Source organism: Budorcas taxicolor, chromosome 8 (genome assembly GCF_023091745.1).
Source record: "Budorcas taxicolor isolate Tak-1 chromosome 8, Takin1.1, whole genome shotgun sequence".
Lineage (NCBI taxonomy): Eukaryota > Metazoa > Chordata > Mammalia > Artiodactyla > Bovidae > Budorcas > Budorcas taxicolor.
This window is the reverse complement of record NC_068917.1, coordinates 113,161,390-113,182,679: the sequence shown is the minus strand read 5'-3', so window position 1 is coordinate 113,182,679 and position 21,290 is coordinate 113,161,390. Positions and strand designations below refer to the sequence as shown.

Here is a 21,290-nt window from a genome sequence, read left to right as displayed (position 1 = left end):
ACCCGAACAGATAGATCTTCCCCAGTAAAAAGCCGGTAGTATGTATTATAGGCTTTGCAGAGCACATGTGCTATAGGTGAATGAGTGTGGGTATGTTCCAGAATAACTGTAGTTACCTTTAAGACAGGTGGGGGCGGCTTTGAGGCAGGCGTCCGCGTTTCCTGACGCTTGCTCTAGACTCTGGACCTCAGCTGACATCCTCTGGTCCCTCACATTTCCAGCAGCGTCTTTGCAAGGTGCCCAGGATGGACCCAGAGAACAAATCAGACGCTTCCCTGCTAAAAGCTCTTTGTTGACACCTGATCATGTAGAACAAGGGTTTCAAAATTTTAAAACCTTTTTCTGGCAACAGAAATCCCCCCCTACCCTTTTTTATTTTTCAGATGAAACTGATTATATAAGAGATATATGAGCTATATAAAAGGTAAAATTTTCCAGGGGAGTAGGGCCTTTACCCCCAGCGGTTGCCTCTGAGACTTCCAGTAGGATACTCAGGGCCTGGAGGAACACAGCCTGAAAACAAACCTCGAGCATGACGTACACAGGTTTGGTCCAACTCAGGTGCCAGCTGGGGCTCCTCCAGTAACCAGTCACCTGGACATGTTTCCTTTGGATTTCTGACTGTGTAACTCTGTAGTTTGTGAGTTTCTGCTCTTGGTTTTTCTGTGATTTCTGGCCGCACCATCTGCCTTTCGACTTAAGTCAGATCATAAATTGTTTCCCTGTCCCTAGTGCCCTCCTCCTGCCCGAGATCCCTCCTCAGAATCTTTGTGGGAGGAGCTGATGCTGTGGGGCCCAGAGAGGGTGGGGTTTACAGGGCAGCAAGCCTGATCCTTGCCACTGGCATATCTGTGATCTCTCTTCTTTAAAATCCGCCCACTAAGGTGGCACCAGGCACTTCCTCTTCCTCTCCCAGCCTGCCCCTCTTGTTTTCACCTTCCACCTACTCCGCCACGCCAGCCTTGGTTTATTTCCAGTGTAGCGCCATTCAGGTATCTCTTTCACCCCTTGTTCCTCCTGAGGACCCATGACCTTGGGCTTCTCGAGTGGGTTTTCAGGCACTTTCCTGAACGCGGACAGAGCTCTCTGGAGCGGTCCTAATTACCCCACAGTTAGCTTCCTGGGGTCTGTTTCTCTCCTGTCTCTGCATCCCTTTTCCCTTTCGTCACGTTCGTAATCGAGCAGAGGGATAATTTAGCACTTGTGGTTTTTTCGCTCGGCTTTGTATCATGAGGTTTCCGACACGTTGCATAACATCACTTTCAGGGGCTTTGCAGTCGTCCGCTGAACGGCTAAACCGCCGTTTTCCTTTTGTTCCCCTGTTGCTGAACATTTAAGTCATTTTCTAAAATTTCACAATTGTGAAAAGTGCTGCGGGGAATGTCTTTGAACATGAAGCGTTCCCCTTATTTCGGGACACTTTCTTGACCTGGATTCTGTAAATTGGAACTGCTTGGCAGAAGCTATGTATACTGTTGTTTTTGGTGCTTGCTTCTTGCAGGATGGGTTTTAAAGAGTCAGCATTTGTCAGAAGGGTATTATTGTAAGAGGGACAGATAATTTTCTCCAGTGTTGTTAAGACAAGTATAGTATTGCCTTCTGCCCAGTTAAGGCTGCATAATTAACAAGTGGTGTCCAGTTTGCCTGGGAATGTGCCCTTAAGCCCAAGCGATGATGCCAGCTTCTAGCCAGACTCAGAAGATATGTTCTGCCGATCACTGCTGAGCGTTTTTGCCCCAGAAGCTGGCAGCGTGTGGCATGGCTAAACCAGCAAGGAAGATAAGTTCCTGACTCACTCGGACCTGACCGGTTGCTGAGAGATTTGGGGGGCAGCAAGGCAGGAGCGGAGGTGTGGTGCCGTGAGAGCCCAGTATACTGCGGCAGAGTCCTCAGTCCACCAAATGACTTGCCATGCTTCCGGCATTCATAGGAGATGGCTGAAGATCTGGGAATTAAGTCATCTCATAAACATTCAAATTCATGGCAGAATTACTATTTAATTAGGAAAAGATCTGTAACATTGTGCTACTTGTAAATGAAAGTCATTTTGGAGGAATTAAAACTGGGTCGTAACATTAGTATAATGTTTTAAAGCAAACATTACCAAGACATGCTGAGTATACCCTAATTGATGAATTAAAGGCATTAGTTTTGCCTTTGGATTCTTAATGTGATTATGCTGTAAACACTAATTCTAGAGACCTACCTTTGGACTGGAACGTCGCTTCCTTCATTCTTGCTTAAAGTGTGATGTGACAGAGGCTGAGAAAATAATGCATCCTCGTTTTAGAAAATTCAGAAATTTAAATTTTTATATATTATTAAATATTATGTTAAGATATAATATAAAAGTTTTGAGAAGCCTAAGATCTACCCCCTAAAGGCGACCTCTGTTACTATTTAGATGTAGTTCCTTCTTTTGCATATATATATATCTTTCCTGTCTGCAGGTTTTTAAACAGAGTTGTGATTATGCCGAATAACCCATTTTGCATCTATATTTTCCCATCAGATTTTATGGTCTTCAAAATATAATTTTAATGGCTGTGTAGTACTGTATCATAAGGGATATAATGCAGTTTATTTAATAATCTGAGTTATTTTCAATTCTGACTATTATAAAAAGTGCTAAGATGAACATTTCCATACGTTCTGGTAAATGATCGTCAGCATCTCTGGTGATCTCTTTAAATAGATTGTTGAAAATAGAATTATTTGGTAAAAGATAAAGAACCTCTCTAATGATTATTAATAAAATGGTCCCCAGAGTCATATACATTTATACCCACACTAAGAGGATATACTTCTTGAGAGAGCTCTTCTTAAACATTCTCACTAGTATTGGGGTTATTGTTTTGCCTTATTTTTAAGTCTTAAATTAATAAGTGATAAATGGTTAACATAGCCCTTCCAAAGAATTAGTCTCAAAAATATCTGAATTTGTTATGAAAGTGGCTTAATCAACTCTTCAGCAATTCAGGCAAACTTGAAAGCAATCTTTTAGTTTCACCAAAAGGAAGATTTTAAATTAATATTTGATATTTAGAAGAATAAAAGGCTGTATTAGTGTTAGCATTAAAATTGTATGAAGTGTAATTTTTCCATGTGATGTAAAGTGTCTTCTTCATGGAGCGCTGCAGAGAGTCTTCACAGCCAGGCTGTGGGCTGTGGGCAGCAGCTCAGCGCCCCCATTCCCGGGGAGGACGCTCTTAACACAGCCGGTATTTCTTAGAAATTCAGGATCACTGCATAGTCCATCAATTATTCAGTTCGTTGGGGGCTTCAGACTTTAAATTAAAAATACCCTCCTTCCTGTAGACTTACTGATGGAACATATACAAGAAATTCGAAGTTTGAGAAAACGTTTAGAGGAATCTATTAAAACGAATGAGAAGCTACGGAAACAGCTGGAACGACAAGGGGCTGAACGTGACCAAGGTAAGGCGAACGTTCCCACAGGGCGGTGAGCGGTTCCTTTGTGACGCATCTGCCTGGATAAGCACGCTGTGGATCGGGAAGGGCCTTGAACTTGCGGCCAGAGAGACTTCAGTTCAGATCCTGACTTTGCTGCTTACGTAACCTTGCTGACTCTCAGTTAGCAGTGATTTATCTGTTGAGTGGGGGTAAGCGTTCCCAGTTTATGCTAGTGGTGATGAGAATTAGGGCACTGCCCCCAGTGTAGTGCCCCACAGCCCCTGGCACAAAGCGCGGACCTGGTATGTGTTTATTTCTCGGTCACGGGGGCTCTGCTATCTTCCAGTGTCCTGAACCCTGAGTGGCTCCTCATTTGATCCGAGAAGCTATAGTGAGACAGATGTCTCTCTTGTGACGCCCATCGCCTGTAGCCCACCAGGCTTTTCTGTCCGTGGGATTTCCCAGGCAAGAATATTGGAGTGAGTTGCCATTTCCTGCTCCAGGAGATCTTCCTGACCCAGAGATCGAACCCGTGTCTCCTGCACTGACAGGCAGATTCTTTACCACTGAGCCACTGGGGAACCACCCCCCTCACAGTGGGATAAGATAGGTATGGTAAAATAACACAGCAGAATTTTGTGTTTTGTCAATAACAGATTCTGAAAGTGTGAGCACTTTAGCAACCTGATAACTCCCACATGCCAATCATGAGGGCGTTCCTCCATAACCACAGTTAGCCCTGGGTGGAACATTCTTCCATGAAAAACTTTAAAAAGGCGTATTTCTCCCATAGGTGAGACATTCACATGGTTCAAATATTAATATCTCCATCCTATACCATTAATCCTGCTCTGCCTTCTCTCCTCCCACCTTTGTTAGTTTTCTTCTCTGTCCTTACAGTGTTAATACAAATACGAATGTGCACTCTTCTCTTCCTCACCTACCTGAAAAGCAGAATACTTTATATCACTGTTGTGTTCCTCATATCACTGAATACTCTGTTTTGGGATCTTTGCTTTTTTGCTCCAAAGGGAGTGTTCTCACCCTGGGAAGAATGTGTCTTGAGAGCAGCTTTGGGCACAGCTTTGTCTGCGAGCTGGCCTGGCCTGGGCTGGGACCCGCCTCTTCCGTCTGTTAGCATCGTGACTTTGGGCATTTCTCCCCTCCTTCCCCATCTTCGTTATCTTATAAAACGGGGTCATTGTGAGATTAAATACGATGTTATAAATAGGGCCTTGCTCAGCACCTCACTCAGTAGATGGTGGTTTCCTTCATTATCATCAGTTTTATTTTATCGTTTTATTCTGTATAACGTGATTAGTGTGACGTTTCAGAGCTCTGCAGGGGGTGAGGACCCCGCATGTCACTGCCGCTGATAGTGGCGAGAGAAGTGGGTCTGGGAAGACGGAGTCCGTGGCAGTACGCGCATCTCTGGTCCCCAAGTCTCTCCTCTGGTCCGTCATGACCATCACCTGGAAGGGCACCTTTTCAAAGTGCTGCCTGTGTGGTGGTGTGCAAGGCAGGGACACTGGTTCCATCCGTCTCTCTCTCCCCGCTGCCTCTCTCTCTCCCAACCGCCCCTCTCCCCCATCTCACTCCCAGGGAAACTGAGTAATCTGAGTTATTAGTCACATCAAACACAGGAAAGAGATACACGCCTGGGCCCACCACAGGCACTCGTGGTAATGCCTGAATTAGATTCCGTCTATTTTACATTTTCCCTGGCAAATCCAATTACAGAATTATTTGGGGGGTTCCAGTGGCCACCAGCTATAATGGAGCGGGCAGTTGCTCTGGAGAGCAGTTCGCTCTGATGGGAAGGTTTACAGAAAGACATTCATGAAGTATTTCTGCTGGTGGAAAGATATGCTCTTCTCACCATGTTGTCACAATCCCTGAAAAGGCAAAGGAATAATAGTGGTTCGGCCTCCCCCTGCTGCGAAATGGTCGTCTTGGGAGCAGGTTTGAGAAAGGCTCAGCTCCCTGTGATGTTGAGGTGGAATACTGCTAAAGCCTGTTGCCTTAGGTGCCAGGTCTTCCGGCTTGTCACCAGTTACACAAGCTTCCAGTGACGATCTTCAGAAGAAAGACGGGCCGCTTAGCATCAGAAGTGGCCCCCGCTAGCTCAGGCTTTGTCAGAAACTGTTCCTTGGGCCCATTATCTCTTTGAAAAGCGGCCGCCTTAGCCGTGGTCATGGGAGTCTTCTGGAGAAGCTCACCTGCTCATCCAGATCGTGCTTTAGTCCTCTTTTGGGTCCAGCCTGTCATCAGTCGTGTGTTAGCATGCTAATAGCAAGTGGCATTAGCGTCGATCATTTTTATTGAGTTCATAGAGGGGTAGGGAAGTTCTGTGACTTGCCTGAGATCGTGCCGCTATTAAGAAGCCAGAGCCAAGGTTCAAACCCAAGTGTCTCTAAAGGGCACCAGTGTTCATAGGGGAACATGGAGGAAGATGGTCAGGAGAGACGCGTGTCAGTGAAAAAAGATGGTACTGTCAATAGTGCATCCCTCACATGAGAAGGCGGTGGTGCTTGTGCAGCAGAGAACGTGCGCTCTGGCTGCTGGGAGACTGTGCCGCGCCTTCGTTAAGGGAGTCCGAGTGCTGTGTTGCTGCTGTTTAGTCGCTAAGGTGTGCCAGACTCTTTTGTGACCCCATGGACTGAAGCCCTCCAGGCTCCTCTGTCCATGGCGTTTCCCAAGTAAGAATACTGGAGTGGGCTACCACGCAGGTAATCAGTTGTGTATCAGGATGTTTTCAGCTGCAAATAATAGAACAGGAGTAAATAGCTGGTATAAACGATGGGGACTGTTGTTTTCTTATATGGCAGGCAGTCCAGGGGCAGGCAGTGGTAAGCAGGTCTTACAGCTGGTTGCCTGGGAGCAGGACGTGGGGTTAGTACCTGTGGAGGCTGCCGCCTCCCCTCCTCTCAGTACGGAGTCCAGAGGAGGGAATGGAGCAGGTGGGGCTTGCTCCGCCCCGTCCTTCTCTCTTCATCTGGGTGGAAAATCTTTCCCAGAAGTTCCCAGCAGGCTTCCTGTCAAATCTCATCGACCAGAAGTGGCACAAGACGGTGCTCTAGCCGCCCCGGAGGCTGGGAGAGCAGGTGGCTGGCCCTCAGGCTCTGCGGTGTGGTCGGCTTCATCAGTAAGGACGGCAAGGGGAGGCATCTGTCTGCCACGTGCAGAAAGCACCTTGTGCGCAGCGGGTGCTCTGCAGGGGTGCCCACAGATGGGAGCATTACGGGTGGTGCAGACGTGGGTGGTTCAGCGTGCAGGGGTTGCTGATACAGAGCGTCAGGGGAGCTGTCCGGCCAGAGGAAGGGCCAGGATTTCAGGAGACAGACTCGAGCCTGGGCAGGTGTTTCGGGATGAGGGAACCGATCAGAGTGTGTGAGGGACCTCAGACCCAGTCTGTCTGGCTTTAGAGCCTGGTGTTTTTAGTCTGCACGTTGGGGCAGTGAGCTTGAGCTATGAGCTGAAGGACGAGTGTGATTTCAACAGTTGAGCAAGGTGGCAGGCTTTCTAGACAAAGGGACTAAATACCTCGTCCCGTAAAGCTAGGGTGGTGTGAGACCACGCGGTGTGTTTGGAGCACAGGGTGGCTCAGTTGGGCTGAGGGTCTAGTGTGAAAAGGAGTGGGGTGGGCTGTGAGATTCGAGCTAATAGAGATTTGACGTTTGGACCTTGCGTTTGGTTGTGTGATTATCTTTCGTGGTGATGGTGCCATCAAATGGTTTTGAGCCGAAAAAAGTAAAGAAGAAACCACAAATGGACTGTGTTTAGGATGATCATCTTCTTGGCTGAGGCAAATAGGGCAAAAATAGGGCTGAACCACAGGGGCAGAACAGAGTGGGCCAGGGTGCGTGGCATCTTGGAGGAAGAGTCGGCAGTCGCTCTGGCCTGACTGCGGAGTGGAAGAAGACGCTTTTGGGCCGGCTCCCAGGTTTTCAGCTCGGGTTGGGGTAGTGGTGAGACTGTCTACACAGGCAGGAAATGGGAGGGAGGGCGGGGAAAGGTGAGGCGTGGACCGGAGCCTCAGTGGAGAGGTCCCCAGAGGGCTCGGCCCTCAAGGAGAAGTCATGGAGGCTGAGATTGCCACCCGCCTCCTGCCCGGCTCCTCCTCTGTCCTCCCCGAGGGCAGGTAAGATGCCGGGCGTCCCCTCTGTCTAACTCACCCTCCTCTCCCTGCAGGCTCTGCTAACATCTTACGTGGTTCACAGGAGCACTTTTCATGATGTGTTGTATTTCCTCATTATTTAAAACTGTTTTCTAGAAAGTTCCATACACTCGGGCCTGAAGACCATCCATAAATTGTGACTTCTGTGTATTTTTATAGGTTCTTCAAACGTTATGGCTTATGGTCCAGAGGTCCATAATTCTCTGACATCAGAAGTACGTTTCCTGAGGAAGCAGAACCAGGCCCTCAACACGATGCTCGCTAAGGGGTCCAGAGGTAAAGACTAGAGGCGCCGTCGGCAGCCGGGAGCCCCACAGGCCCCCGTGGTGTGGGGGGGATGCTGATGCTGGAGTTCAGCCAAGCTGCATTCAAGTCCTGTGGCTCTGTGACTTCGGGCCGTTCATTCAGCCTCTCTGAACCTCACTGTCGTTAGCTATGAAATAGGAGCGCTTCATCGGGCTGTTGTGACAGCTAAGCACAGTAGAAGCTACGCGCGTTGCCTCTGGGGCTGAGTAAATGTTTCTGCGCTTGGAACCCTCCCCTCTGTGCAGCCGCCTCTCACTCATCTAAGTTCACAGCGGGAGAGAGAAGGGCTGGAAGTACGTTGCTCCCCAAATTTCAGAGACTCTCTGCTGCCAGGAAAGCTTCTCCAGGATTTCTTTTGCGGTGGTTTAGTCACTAAGTCGTGTCCAACTCTTGTGACCCCGTCGCCAGTTAGCCTGCCGCGCTCCTGTCCACAGATTTCCCAAGCAAGAGTACTGGGCTGGGTTGCCCTTTTCTTCTCCAGGGGATCTTCTCCACCCAGGGATCAAAGCCAGGTCTCCCGCATTGCAGGTGGATTCTTTACTGAGCCACCAGGGAAAAGGACAGTGTTTCTTCTAAAGGACAGTGTTTCTCTTCTTTTCATTCCTTCTGTGTGGAGCTTAGCCCTCAAAGAGGTTTCACTTGTATTTTCTGACAATACATAAAATGCTTCCGGAATGACATTGTTATTAGTCCTGCCTTACAGGTGAGCAGCTGAGGCCTGGGGAATTGACTGGCCTGCGGTCACAGAGCTAGAGGTGGTGGAACCAGAACTCAGGCCAGCTTATCCTATTTTCGCTAGAGATACTGACGCTGATTTTGGCTTAAGAGATGAAACTGGGGCTTCCGCAGAGCATTCATTCATTCGGCAAACACTTCCCAGCGCCTCTTCTGTAGTGCAGCCTGTGTAGATTCTGACACATTGTTGAGTGGGACCTGGTCCCTTCCCGCAGGGGCGCTCATGGCCTAACGGGAGTAAAGCCAGGCAGCCGTGGCAGACCAAGGTGAGGGTCAGCCACGATGAAGCCTCAGGGAGAGCGGGGCCCTGGAGAAGGCACCCTGACCCAGGGGGAGCTGGCCTTCAAGAGCTGAGTCTGGGACGTTAGTAGGGATCAGCAGAGGTGGCTGAGGTTTAGAGGGCTTCCTGTGTGGCTCAGTGGTAAAGAAGCTGTTTGCCAATGCAGGAGATGCTGGTTCAGCCCCTGGGTAGAGACGCTTCCCTGGAGAAGGAAATGGCAACCCACTCCAGTAATTCTTGCCTGGGAAGTCACAGGGACAGAGGAGCCTTGCAGGCTGCAGTCCATGGAGTTGCAAAGAGTCAGACGAGACTTAACAACTTAAACAACAGTTAAGGTTCAGCCGGGGCATTTTAAACAGAAAGAAGAGGGTGGACGGAGGCCCAGGGGTTAGAGGTGGGGGTGGAGTCTGGACTGGTCCAGAGTTGTAGGAAGCTCAGTGTGGTTACAGCCTTCGGGGAGAGGAGAAAGCTTGCTCAGAGATGATCGAGTCATGGTTAAGAGTGGAATCAGAGAAGCTGGATCTGAATCCTGGCTCTGCCAGTTACTGGCTCTGTGACCTCGGCAAAGCCTTAGTCTCTCTGATCCTTAACATCCTGTCTGGAAAATGGAGAGTAAGCCAGATGCCTCCATGGAGGTTTACTCTGAAGAGTAAGCAGGATGGTACACAGGAAGATCTTAAGGTAACACAGTGAGCTCTGCAGTGATGTCAGCCGTTAGCAGCACCGGCACAGCTAGCAGCCGCCGGCGCACTGGCAGCCGTCAGTGTGCTGTGAGGCCCTGAATGAAGGCTTTACGTGTAGCTCAGTTACTACTTCTGGCCACGCACATGAGGAAACCGAGGCACAGAGAGACTGGCTGAAGGTGGTGGCGTCAGTAAGCGGAGGAGCCTCACTCGAGCATGCCCCTCGCCTCCAGGCCTCGTGCTGGGCCGTGTATCCCCGAGCCCCGGTGCTGCTCGTCCCTCGGGAGCGCTGGCCTCCGGGCCTGGCAGTGGTGGCTGAGGGGCCGTCTGCACAGCCCACTGGCCTCCTAGGGGGCCTCTCAGACTTGCCCAGCACCTGTTGCCAGAGTTTAGAGCCTTGTTTCTTGCCTCTGTCTCTAATGTCTGCCCAGTTTTTGCTCTGTGACGGCACGGTAACTAGGTTGGCAGAGCCCATTATTTAATAGAAAATTAAACGGGCCCATCTCATCCCAGTGACGTTTAATCTGCAGCCTTGATGTTGACAGATTTATCTGCCCAAAACGCATGAGATAATTGGAATGCCACAATCACAAATGCCAGATGAACCTCCTTCTCGCCTTTGTGTTCTTGGCGCGCTCTGGCTGGAGCGCTGCGTCTGTGTAACGAGGTCGAGAAAAGCAAATGGTGTCTCCTCTCTGTGCGTGCAGATAAACAGAAGGAGAACGAGAAGCTTCGCGAGGCCCTCTCCAGGAAGGCCGCCAGCCTGGAGCATCTCCAGCGGGAGCTGGCCGCTGTGCGGGCGGAGAAGGAACGGCTGCAGACAGAGGCAGACGGGAAGGAGAGTCAGAACCAGCGGCTGCTTCAGGAGGCCTGCCACGGCCGCTGGGCGCTGAGCAGGTAGGGCCAGGGTCCTCTGCCCGGGGACGGACGCAGTAAGCAGACGACACATGACTTGGCAGCTGGGAATGAAATAAGAGGAGGAAAGTCATCTGAGTCAGGGGACAGGGCCTGGGGGCCAGGGGGCTCTGTTTCATCCTGGGAGCGTCAAGGCTGGCCTCTGGAAAGATGCTGTTTGAGCAGCCACTGGAGGCAGTGAGTGCGTACGCCCTGTGGAGCCTCTGGAAGATCCTTCTCTTTGGAAAGGAAGAGGGCCCGGGGTGGGGTGTCCTTGGCCTGTGCAGGGCAGAGCAGGGGGCCCTGATGGAGGAGGGGCTGGGATGGAGGAGGGCCCTGGGGCTGGGGAGGACCTTGGCTTTCATGCTGAGTGACCGGGAAGCCATGGGCGATTCTGCACGCAGGGTTGACGTGCGTCTGATTCAGACTCTGAGCAGGTCATGCTGACTGCTCCTCCGCAGGCCCCTCTGCCCCTGTGGCCTCTGTCTTGCCCCATGTGTCTCAGCAGCCCCGTCAGCTCCCCTGACTCCCCCCCGACCTTTAGTTCCTGAGGTCACCCTGCTTCCCCAGTGCGGTGCAGTGATCCGTAAGCTCACAGTCTGTGCCATCACAGCCCTGCTTCTCTCCTGAGCTGGGCACCCCTGGGTGAGACATAACCATTTTGCGTTTGACTTCCTCATATTCCTGAGTTGGGTGTTCACAGCGTGTCCCTCTTGAGGTGTCTGTGAGGACGATCCAAGATCTCAGATGTCAAGGGCTGGGGCCAGAGGGGCCCTCAGGATGCTCCTCAGCATGCCAACAGTCTCGGGCACACTCCCCCGGTCACGACGGGACTGCCTGCCCCCTGTGTGAGACTAACCTCTCCTCCCCCTGCCGGCGGGGCCTTTCCAGGCTGCAGGAGGAGTCGGCCTTGAGGCAGCAGCTGCTCTTGCAGAGCGACAAGCTCCTGAGGGCCCTGCGGGCGGAGCTGAAGGTGTATGAGAAGCTGGACCAAGAGCAGCGGAGGCCGCAAGGTACTGGGCACTCTGGCCGGGCACGCTCTCCCCTTCACCAACAGGAGGCTGGCCCTCTGTCCTGAAACCGCAGGCCTGCCTCCCTGGTGGAGCAGGTTGACTCTGAGGCAGGCTGTCTGGCCCACCCTCCTTCTGAAGTGGTGGCAGGAAGCTGGGAAGGACTGAGGCTCGGGAGGCCAGCCGGCTGAGGTCTGGGTTCTCACAGCCTTGCATCCCCGGGTGTGCCTTCTGTAGTCAGCTCGCCGCTTTGGGCCTGTTCCTTCTGGTGCGACACACGTCTGCTAATCTCGGTTCTGTGCAGTCATGAAAATTAGATGTGATCATTTATTAAACATCCTAGCACAGTACCTGGCACATAGTAGATGCACGAGAAATAACAGTTTTCCTGCTAGGGTATGTTTTGGGGGGGCCCATTCATCCAGCAGATAACCATGGAGCACCTGATGTGTGCTGAGCGTTACCCTGGAGACGGTTGCTGGTCCGAGCTCTGTCCTAGAGAGATACCGGATCCGAGTGACTTGCCTGTAAACTCTAATGTTTTAGAATCAGTTTTGAGGTGTGGTGGGGGTTTTGTTGTTGTTGTTGTTGTTTTCTTTTCAACTAATTTTCCAGGTGGTTTCTCCCTATTGAAAGTTTGTCTAGAAAAGGGTCACCTCTCAGCTTTCATTTTCTCCTCAAGTTGCTCTTCTTATTCCTGTTGTTGTGCCTTTTTAATACACTGCGGCTCTGAAAATCATCCCCTTTCATTCTATAATTCCAGCCCAAATAGATTTTATTACTACTAGACATAATTTCGGGGTTTGGTGTGCAATTTGCTAGGCCTTAATGGCCAGAAGCGAAGATTAATTTCCAGCTCTTACTTAGCCTGTGGAATAGCAGCAATTAAGTCTGCCGATATTTTTGTTTTTAAAGTCGAGTTGTTATTTTCAACTGTTCCCAGTCCTCGGGTGAGGGAGGAGGGTGGCGGCGGCAGGCGGCAAGCACCGTCAGCTCACGGCTGACCCTTTGGCCGTGGACAGTGTTGAGATTTCCCTTTGCTCATGTTTGCAGAGGCCGGTGTGGAGGCGTCGAGAGAAGGCTGGAGGGGCCGGGACCTCCTGGGCCACCTGCACAGCCTCCTGGCCGAGGTCCAGGCTCTGCAGGTGTTGCTGGAGAAAAGCATCAAGACCAATATGACGCTGCAGAGCTGGTTGGAGGAGCGGCTGGTGCAGGATGGGGAGAAGGCCCGGGAATCCGCTCTCGCGTTGGCTCTGCAGGCCCTGTCTGCCCCTGAGCAGCCCCTGCCGCTGGACGAGCCCGGTACTGCCCTGCCTCTCCCCACCGTCTGAGACACAGCCCTGCGCGTCTGTGCGGGACACGCGAGCTTCTGAATCCCACCCTCGCCCCACAGGGGTGTCTGCCCACTGACAGCAGACTCGCCAGACGCCGGGAGCCTGGGGCCTGAGCACTAAGTAGCTGTCACCTTTGGCAGAATGCCATCATCTCTGCCTGGGGCCTGTGGATTCTCAGGGCAGCCAAGTCGTGGCTTCCAGCCACCCTTGTTGCCTCCAGTCTTGCTCCCACCCCTCCACTTAGTCCTGTCCACATCACCTGCTGCTGGAAACCCATTTTAGTCCCTTTTGCCATCTTTAAAAGAGGTTCTGCACCTCTTCCTCCAGCTGTCAGTGTCTCAGGATCTGAAAAGCTTCCTGGCAGTTCTGAACGCTGGTTTTGTTTGGCGTTGCTTGTGGGTTTTTTGTCTGGCCTTGCAGAGGCTGTAGAGGGGGCAGGGAGAGGATATACTGGGCTCCCAGACCTTCTGTCCCCCTCCCACATAGGTCCAGAAGACACTGGCAAGGGCTCAGGCTCAAAGTAGTCAGCCAGGCCAGCCTCCTTGCTCTTTTTATGAAGGAACTAAAACTCAGAGAGGACAAGAGGCTTTTCCAGAGTTACCGCCGCAGGTCGGTGGCAGAGCTGGAGCTAGAAATCATTCCCAGCTCCAAGTCCACTCTGTTTGTGAAGCACCGCCTGGAGGGCCTCGGGGGTCTGGGGTCACCGTCCTCATGCCCGCAGGGTGGGTGTGTGCATCGGGGGAGGGGAGTAAGCAGTTTATACTTATACTATGCTTAGATTGGAACTTACACCTGTCGCCTTTAATTTAGAAAGTTACAATCTCTCAAAGACCACCCAGTCACCCAGCCTTGAAACTTGTAGTGATTGACTCATGGATTTCTCCTTGGGAAGGGTTTTAAAATTTGAACCAAAAAGGTGCTATGACACTGTGGAAAAGAAAAAAGGAAAAAGTCCTTCATGGGGCTGCAAAACATCTTTGGTACTTTGTGCTTTGCGTTGCTGCCTCATCTGGTCGTCGGCTGTCGGCGTGGATTCCTAAGGCTCAGATTGGCTTTTGTGTCTGTCTTTGTTTTTGCCCAGTGTTGCGTCATCAGTGTTACCCCTTCCTTCACGAGGGCTCCTCATTAGCTGTTTTCAGATAATTGTCAGTCTCCAGACCGTCGCACTGGTGGTGGTTAGAGTGGCCTCTGACTCGGCTCTTTAGTGAACACCAGCATTAGCGTGATTGTTCTGTTGGGCAGCGTTCTTAGGTTAAGATCCTGCAAGGGGAACCTCGCAGGGCTAGGGGGGCCCCTACTGCCGCCTTCTGCATGGGTGGTGCGTCAGCAGCAGGCCTGGCCAGAGGGGCCCTTAAGGAGAGGTCTGCTCCTGGCCCTTCCAGAACTTTGCGGAGACGGGACCAAGGAGACTGTTGGCGTAAGTGAGGGAGACTGGGCCGGGGAGGACAGCTTGGGGCTTGGGGTGCCCAGGATGGAGCTCTGGGGCAGGTGAAGTGAGGTCGTTGAACAGCCTTTGCCTGTTTCGGAGATTTGTCCAGGGTCAGCCCTGGGGGTGCCCTCCACATGTGGGAGCATTCTCCCACCTGCCCCAGTGAAGATGAGAATTATACTGTGGGCAGCAGCGCTTCCTCCTTTGCAAAAGACTTTCCAGGACGGTAATGAAGAGCCGCTGTCTGCAAGTTATGCTCTAAAGACTGCTGTTTTTGTAGGAAGTGATCCCTCCTGGGCCGGCTCCTTGGCCCCCCGATAGCAAAGCGCACTCTCAGGAGGTGCCTGGGTGGGAACGAGCTGAGCGGGACCCCGCGAGGCGTGGACACAGTGCTCAGTCCATCCCTGACGCTCCAGGTCATGCCAGGCAGATCCCTTCCTGTCTCGGTCCCTTGGCCTCCTCTCCCAGGACGTCTGAACTAGACGCCGCGCTGTCCCTAAGCTCCTGGGAGCTCGGAGGTGCCCCTAGAACGTGGCTCGGCATCTTGTCCAGCATCTGACTGGTTTGCCCACTTCCCTTGTTCCAGTGCGTCCCCTCCCAGGTCCTACTTGGGGTGACGCTTCCCTCCCGTGTGGGTGACTGCGGCCGCCTCCGGACTTGGGCCGCCAGCTGTTCCTCCTGAAGCCCCCTGCTTGACACTCCCTGAGGTGTCTCGAGGATCCCCAATCCCACCGGCATTTCTGCCTCCTCGGGTCGCCCCCCGACCGGGGCTCCCACCGCCCCTTAGCCCTGACCCCTCGGGGGAAGTGGTCTGCTTACTTGTCTGGACAAAGAGGGTCCTTCTGGGGAGAGGGCCAGGCCTGCTCACTCTGTGTCCCGCAAGGCCTGGCGGGAGAAAGGCCCAGTGAGGATCTGAATGAACGATAGTGTTCGTGTCCAGAACTTGACTATATTTTCATGCAGTTCTTTCTTTCAAATGCTGGTGAGAATGAAACTAAAACTTGATAGTTTATTTCCCTTATTTTGCCTTGTGCAGATGGTGACAAGTGTCCCATGGCAACTGACAATTCATGTGATCTGTTTGATCCTACCCCAGAAATGCCCCCAAGATCAGGTACAAAGCTAAAGTCTGGGTAACTGTGGCACCACTGGGTTTCTTGGTGGGACTTGTTCAGCTGAGGGCAAGGGGGTCCCTGGTTCCAACTCAGAGGAGGATTTGGCAGGATTTTGGGATTCATGTTCTCAGCATTTCTAGCTGGCGGTCTCATCCTCCACGCTGGTTCCCGTGTCCCTAGGTGTTACCAACCTTGCGACATCATTGGCTGGGGTCCCTGTTGCCCTGGATTAGAACAACCACTTTAGCGTGGCTTTCAAGGGCCTGCAGCATCCAGCCCAGGTGGGCCTGTCCAGCCACACCCCTTTGCCCACCCGGTGGCACACAGATGCCACCTTGCAGGTGGGCCTGCGCTTTCCTCTCATGGGGACTATACAGCCTGGCTCCTGCCTTTGCCAGACCAACCTTGCCCGCTTCTCTGCTAGCGAAAATCCTGCTGCTTCAAGACTCCTCCTGAATGCAGATGGCTCTGGGAGATGTCTCTCCTGATGGCCCCTGTCAGAATCATCCATCTGTGCTTCTGTTGATGCAAAGGTAGAAAGCGGCAGGCTTCTTCCTCTGTGTAGCATCATTCTCGCTACCCTTTCACCCAGCGCAGTCGTTGCTTCTTCCAAGAAGCCGTCTCTGGTCTCTCTTCCTGCACACAGGCTCGGCTGTCCTGTCCTATGAGCTCTGGCTCTTTGACATCGGGCTCCTACCCCTTCCGCGTGGCGTCTGTTCTCCGATCAGACTCAGACCCTTGAGGCGCAGGCCTGGCTTCGGCTGCGCTGTGTCGACCGGGCTCTTCTGCGCTGCGGGGCTCTGATGAGTGCTGGTGGGGTTGGAAGGAGGTGACTCATCGCAGAGCTCACTCATTAGGTGGCACACACACTGGCATCCTGGGTCCCAGCCTCCGTCCCCTCTGGGCGGTGTCAGCTGCCATCTGGACCTGAGGGCTCTCGCCTCCCGGCTAGCTTCGCATCCTTACACACAGCTTGTCGAAGGCAGGTGCTGCTCCCGGGAGATCTCACATCTCCCCTCTCGTTCTGCAGCTTCAGAGATGCCTCCGCTCTCCGGCAATGACATGGACACCCTCTCCTGTGACAGCGGCAGCTCCGTCCTCAGCACCTCCTGCGTGTCCTCCCTGGTCCCCAGCCACCACCTCTGGGTCAGCAAGAGCGGCTGTCACGTGCTGGGCCTGGCCGAGGACTACGATGCCCTGTGTGAGCAGATTGGCCAGGGCCAGACGCTCCTCACTGAGATGGACCTTCAAATCCGAGAGGCTCCTGGCCCCATCAGTCAGGAGCTGGTAACCAAGGTAACTTCAGCGATGGCGCTGGATGGAGAGGGATGCACGGGGGAGCAGGAGGCAGAGGCAGGAGGCAAGGGGGCCGTGGGGCCTCTTCCCCTGGGCAGAGGGGCAGGAAAGGCTGCCCCGAGGCTCAGAGGGCAGGTCCGCTCTGCAGGTTGTGTGTTGCTCTGGGGGCCACCTGCTGAGGGGCGTCCCCGTGCTACTGCGTTCGCCCTGCCCCACGCCGGCCTCTGTCTGTCCAGGCTCGCATCTGTCCCTCTGTCCTTCGGTCCTGTCGCGTGTTCGTCCGTTCTTCCCCCCAGTCACCGGTCCGCCCCGCTCCTGGCCTCCACGCTCAGCGTGGCCGAGGTCCTGATCCTTGCGTGGCATGGAAGGATCGCATAGTCCCTTGGGACGCGCTTGCCGATAGGAGCTGCCCCGCACCCCCTCCGCCGGGTGGCGGCTGCCCTTACAGCACGTGGCAGACCTCAGGATGGGTGGCGTTGTGGCCACTGTGCAGACGCCGAGCGGAAGGAACTGGGGGCGCCTCTGGGGCTGGAACCCCACTCCATGTCCTTCAGTGCGCTCTGGCGTCCCGCCCTGCCCTGCGGCTGTGTGACACCTCCCGCTCCCCAGGCTGTGCAGACTTCCTCATGCCGGGGTCTGCTCCTGCCCGCCTGCCATCTCTCCCTGCTCCCCTGTGCTTGCCCCGGCCAGGCGGCCAGGTGTGGCTGCTCTTCCCCCCACTCCCGTGCTGTGCAGACTTCCTCACACTGGGGTCTGCTCCTGCCCGCCCGCCTTCTCTCCTCACTCCCCTGTGCTGGCCCAGCCGGGTGCAGCTGCTCTTCCTCCTGCTCCCTGGGGCTGTGCAGACTTTCTCACGCTGGGGTCTGCTCCTGCCCGCCCGCCGCCTCTGCCCGCTCCCCTGTGCTGGCCCAGCTGGGTGCAGCTGCTCTTCCTCCAGCCCTGGCCCCCGTGCCCTCTGGCTGGGAAGACCACCTACCCCTTCTTCTTGCGGCATCCTGCCAGAATCCTCATTTTAAAGTCAAGGACCCATGTGTGCTTGACATAGTTTTCTCATTGACTTCCTGCAAGACTTGGGGTCAAATTTCCTTCCTCCCCCAGACTGGGCTCAACCTTCGAGCTTCTGTGGGTCACATTTTCTGATCCTTCTTTTTGGGTTCTCATTGAGGACACTAAAGCCCCCTACTTCATAATAGCTGTTTTGCATTTTTGTTTTGTTTTACAATGTATAAAAGCCAGCTGTGCCTTTTTTTATTCCATTAATAAGAGTAGGCATAGCGTGTGTTTTGTTCGCTGTCATGTCCACTGTGCCACCCGGGGCCTGGCAGGGAATAGGGGCCTGGTAAACACTCATTGAACGAATTTGTAAATATAAGTAAGAGTATTGTTCTTTTCTGATTATGATCTTTATTTTACAGAAACTAGAAACTATAGAGAAACATAAAAGCATCTATAAAAATACCACATAGTGCTCAATGCTTGAAATTTTCATATGTGTACACTTGTGTCCCATTCGTAAAGTTTATAAAACCGACTCATTACATATGAGTTTTGTATTTGACTTTCAGTTAACATTATATTAACATTTTTCAATCTCATTCAGTATTTTTCTAAAAGCTTGACTTTTAGTGGCTGAAAAGTAAGCAGCGTGGATGTAGCGCCGCTTATTTACTCTTTCACCTGTTTGCTGGACATTTAAGCTGTCACGAGCATCCTTGTAACTGGATCTCTCTGGTGATATCTTAGAACTGTTCATTAGGGACAGATTTCTAGAAGTAAAGTCCTGTGTTCCAAGGCTGTGTGGCCCTTCCTAGCTTCTCCACAAGTTTGTGTCAATGTCTCCATTTATGAGCGAGGCTGCCTCTGCGCCTCTGTCTTCAGGGAGTATTTTTATTTATAAATTTTTTCTTTTTTTTGCCAACTTGTTAGCTTAACAGGGTGTGTCATATTGTTTTAGTTTTTATTTGACTACTTGTGGAGACAATACTCTTCATTTCTTTCTTTAAAACTATTTCGTTCTTTCCCTTCCGGGGTTCATATTCTTCGCTTTCTTGTGCCCTTGAGAAACTCCCCAGTTTGACTTGCTCCTGCCTGCCCGAGGGGTGACGGAGACGTGACGGGGCAAGTCCCGCTGGCGGCAGGCAGAGCCGGGGAGCTGGGGATGCAGGGGACAGAAACGATGGCGCTGCATTGCTGGCTGTCGAGAGGCTGCGGGGCAGGGTGGGGGCCGGCCATGGACCCTCTTCTGGCTGAAATAAATATAGTGCATGCCCTCAGGTGGCCACTGATCATGCTTGTTGATGGGCCTAATATCACCAACGAAGTTCCCTCATAATCTGTAATTCACCAGCTTTAACCGTACATTGATGTCGTCCGCGCCAGGCTCTGGCTCAGAGTGTGGAACGCAGGCCCTGCGGTCTGGCGATTTATGCTGCCCGTGAGAGCCAGCTTGTCCATGATCTTTCTCCAGACTGCACCTAACAGCCTTCACATTCCCCGACGCAGGGTCCACATGAGGCGCCCCCGAGCAGCTTTGTCACTGGCGTGAGCACCGCCAGGCGGATGCTGGACGAGGCCGCAAGGTTGCTGGCGTGTTTCTGGAAGGTCTCGCCGCCCACCGACGGCCAGTGCACGCTCCACTGCGAACAGGTGGGTGGCGGCACGGGGATGCAGAGGCTGTAGGGGCTGCCAGGCCTGGGCCCTGCCGCCACCATGTCCAGCCCAGGGCCGGGCCCGCAGCAGTGTGCCCTCCACTGGGGGAACACGGAGGGTGGCAGGGAAGCCTCCATGCTTGTTGAGTGACGCGTCAGACACCGGGCTGGCTGCTGCAGGCCTGTTCTTCCTCGGTCCTCTGGTGCCCCGCAAACTCGGCCTACAGCCGGGACCTGACCCCGGCCCCACGCTGAGCACATCTGTTTTGGGAGGAACCCTGACCACCTTCTACATACGAGGAAACTACGGTTCGGGCAGTGAGGCACACGCTCAGGATGAAGAGCCGGGTTGGAAGCACCAGTGTGGATTCCCAAGGACAGGCTTGCATTTGATAAGCTTTTAAGTCCCAGGTTGTCCTCATGGACTAGCTCATTCCCTTCTGTTCAAGATTTCTTTCATTTCTGATGCCTTTTCTCTGGACTGTCTTCATTCCTTTTGATAGCTTTCAGCGTCATATTTTAGTGGGCTTTGTAAATCTATTTTAACTACCTAGAAACTAGTTTTGCCTTTTTTTTTTTTAAGTCAATGAAAATCATTTATTACAAAGCCACTGAAATTTCCCTTAAAAGCTAGACTTGGCAGTAGCTTGAACGTGACTGAATTAAGAACAGTTGCTCCCACCCCATCCTCATTTGCATCTGCCCTGGCACAGCTCAGGAGTCAGGCAGAGCAGATACCGTCCCTGGGGTTTGTGTGTGTGAGTTCAGTTCGATTCAGTTGCTCAGTAGTGTCCGACTCTTTGCGACCCCTTGAACCGCAGTGTGCCAGACCTCCCTGTCCATCACCAACTCCCAGAGTTTACCCAAACCCATGTCCATTGAGTCGGTGATGCCATCCAACCATCTCATCCTCTGTTGTCCCCTTCTCCTCCCGCCGTCAATCTTTCCCAGCATCAGGGTCTTTTCAAATGAGTCAGTTCTTCACATCAGGTGGCCAGAGTATTGGAGCTTCAGCTTCAATATCAGTCCTTCCAATGAATACCCAGGACTGGTCTATAGAATGGACTGGTTGCATCTCCTTGCAGTCCAAGGGACTCTCAAGAGTCTTCTTCCAACACCACAGTTCAACAGCATCAATTCTTTGGTGCTCAGCTTTCTTTACAGTCCAACTCTCACATCCATACATGACCACTGGAAAAACCATAGCCTTAACTAGACGGACCTTTGTTGGCAAAGTAATGTCTCTGCTTTTTAACATGCTGCCTAGGTTGGTCATAACTTTTCTTCCAAGGAGCAAGCTTTTTTTCATTTCATGGCTGCAGGCACCATCTGCAGTGATTTTGGAACCCCCCAAAATAAAGTTGCTTACTATTTCCATTGTTTCCCCATCAATTTGCCATGAAGTGATGGGTCCAAATGCCATGATCTTAGTTTTCTGAATGTAGAGTTTCAAGCCAGCTTTTTCACTCTCCTCTTTCGCTTTCATCAAGAGGCTCTTTAGTTCTCTTCACTTTCTGCCATAAGGGTGGTGTCATCTGCATATCTGAGGTTATTGATATTTATCCCGGCAATCTTGACTCCAGCTTGTGCTTCCTCCAGCCCAGCGTTTCTCACGATGTACACTTCATATCAAGTAAATAAGCAAGGTGACAATATACAGCCTTGACATACTCCTTTTCCTGTTTGGAACCAGTCTATTGTTCCATGTCCAATTCTAACTGTCGCTTCCTGACCTGCAGCAGGAATCCTAACAGGTTTCTCAAGAGGCAGGTCAGGTGGTCTGGTATTTCCATCTCTTTCAGAATTTTCTACAGTGTATTGTGATCCACACAGTCAAAGGCTTTGGCATAGTCAATAAAGCAGAAATAGATGTTTTTCTGGAACTCTCTTGCTTTTTCCATGATCCAGCGGATGTTGGCAATTTGATCTCTGGTTCTTCTGCCTTTTCTAAAACCAGCTTGAACATCTG

At 52.2% G+C, this 21,290-nt stretch overlaps 1 protein-coding gene across 1 annotated transcript in view; it reads left to right on the top strand.

Moving 5' to 3' along the window:
* The window catches only part of CDK5RAP2 (CDK5 regulatory subunit associated protein 2), a 180,402-nt gene that overhangs the window by 148,183 nt on the left and 10,929 nt on the right, over nucleotides 1-21,290 (top strand). The window contains exons 28-35 of the mRNA XM_052644504.1: nucleotides 3,319-3,438; nucleotides 7,751-7,867; nucleotides 10,303-10,492; nucleotides 11,381-11,502; nucleotides 12,553-12,801; nucleotides 15,299-15,376; nucleotides 16,408-16,673; nucleotides 19,176-19,319. Coding sequence (XP_052500464.1) covers nucleotides 3,319-3,438; nucleotides 7,751-7,867; nucleotides 10,303-10,492; nucleotides 11,381-11,502; nucleotides 12,553-12,801; nucleotides 15,299-15,376; nucleotides 16,408-16,673; nucleotides 19,176-19,319 — 1,286 coding nt within the window. The remainder of the gene's footprint in view (nucleotides 1-3,318; nucleotides 3,439-7,750; nucleotides 7,868-10,302; nucleotides 10,493-11,380; nucleotides 11,503-12,552; nucleotides 12,802-15,298; nucleotides 15,377-16,407; nucleotides 16,674-19,175; nucleotides 19,320-21,290) is intronic.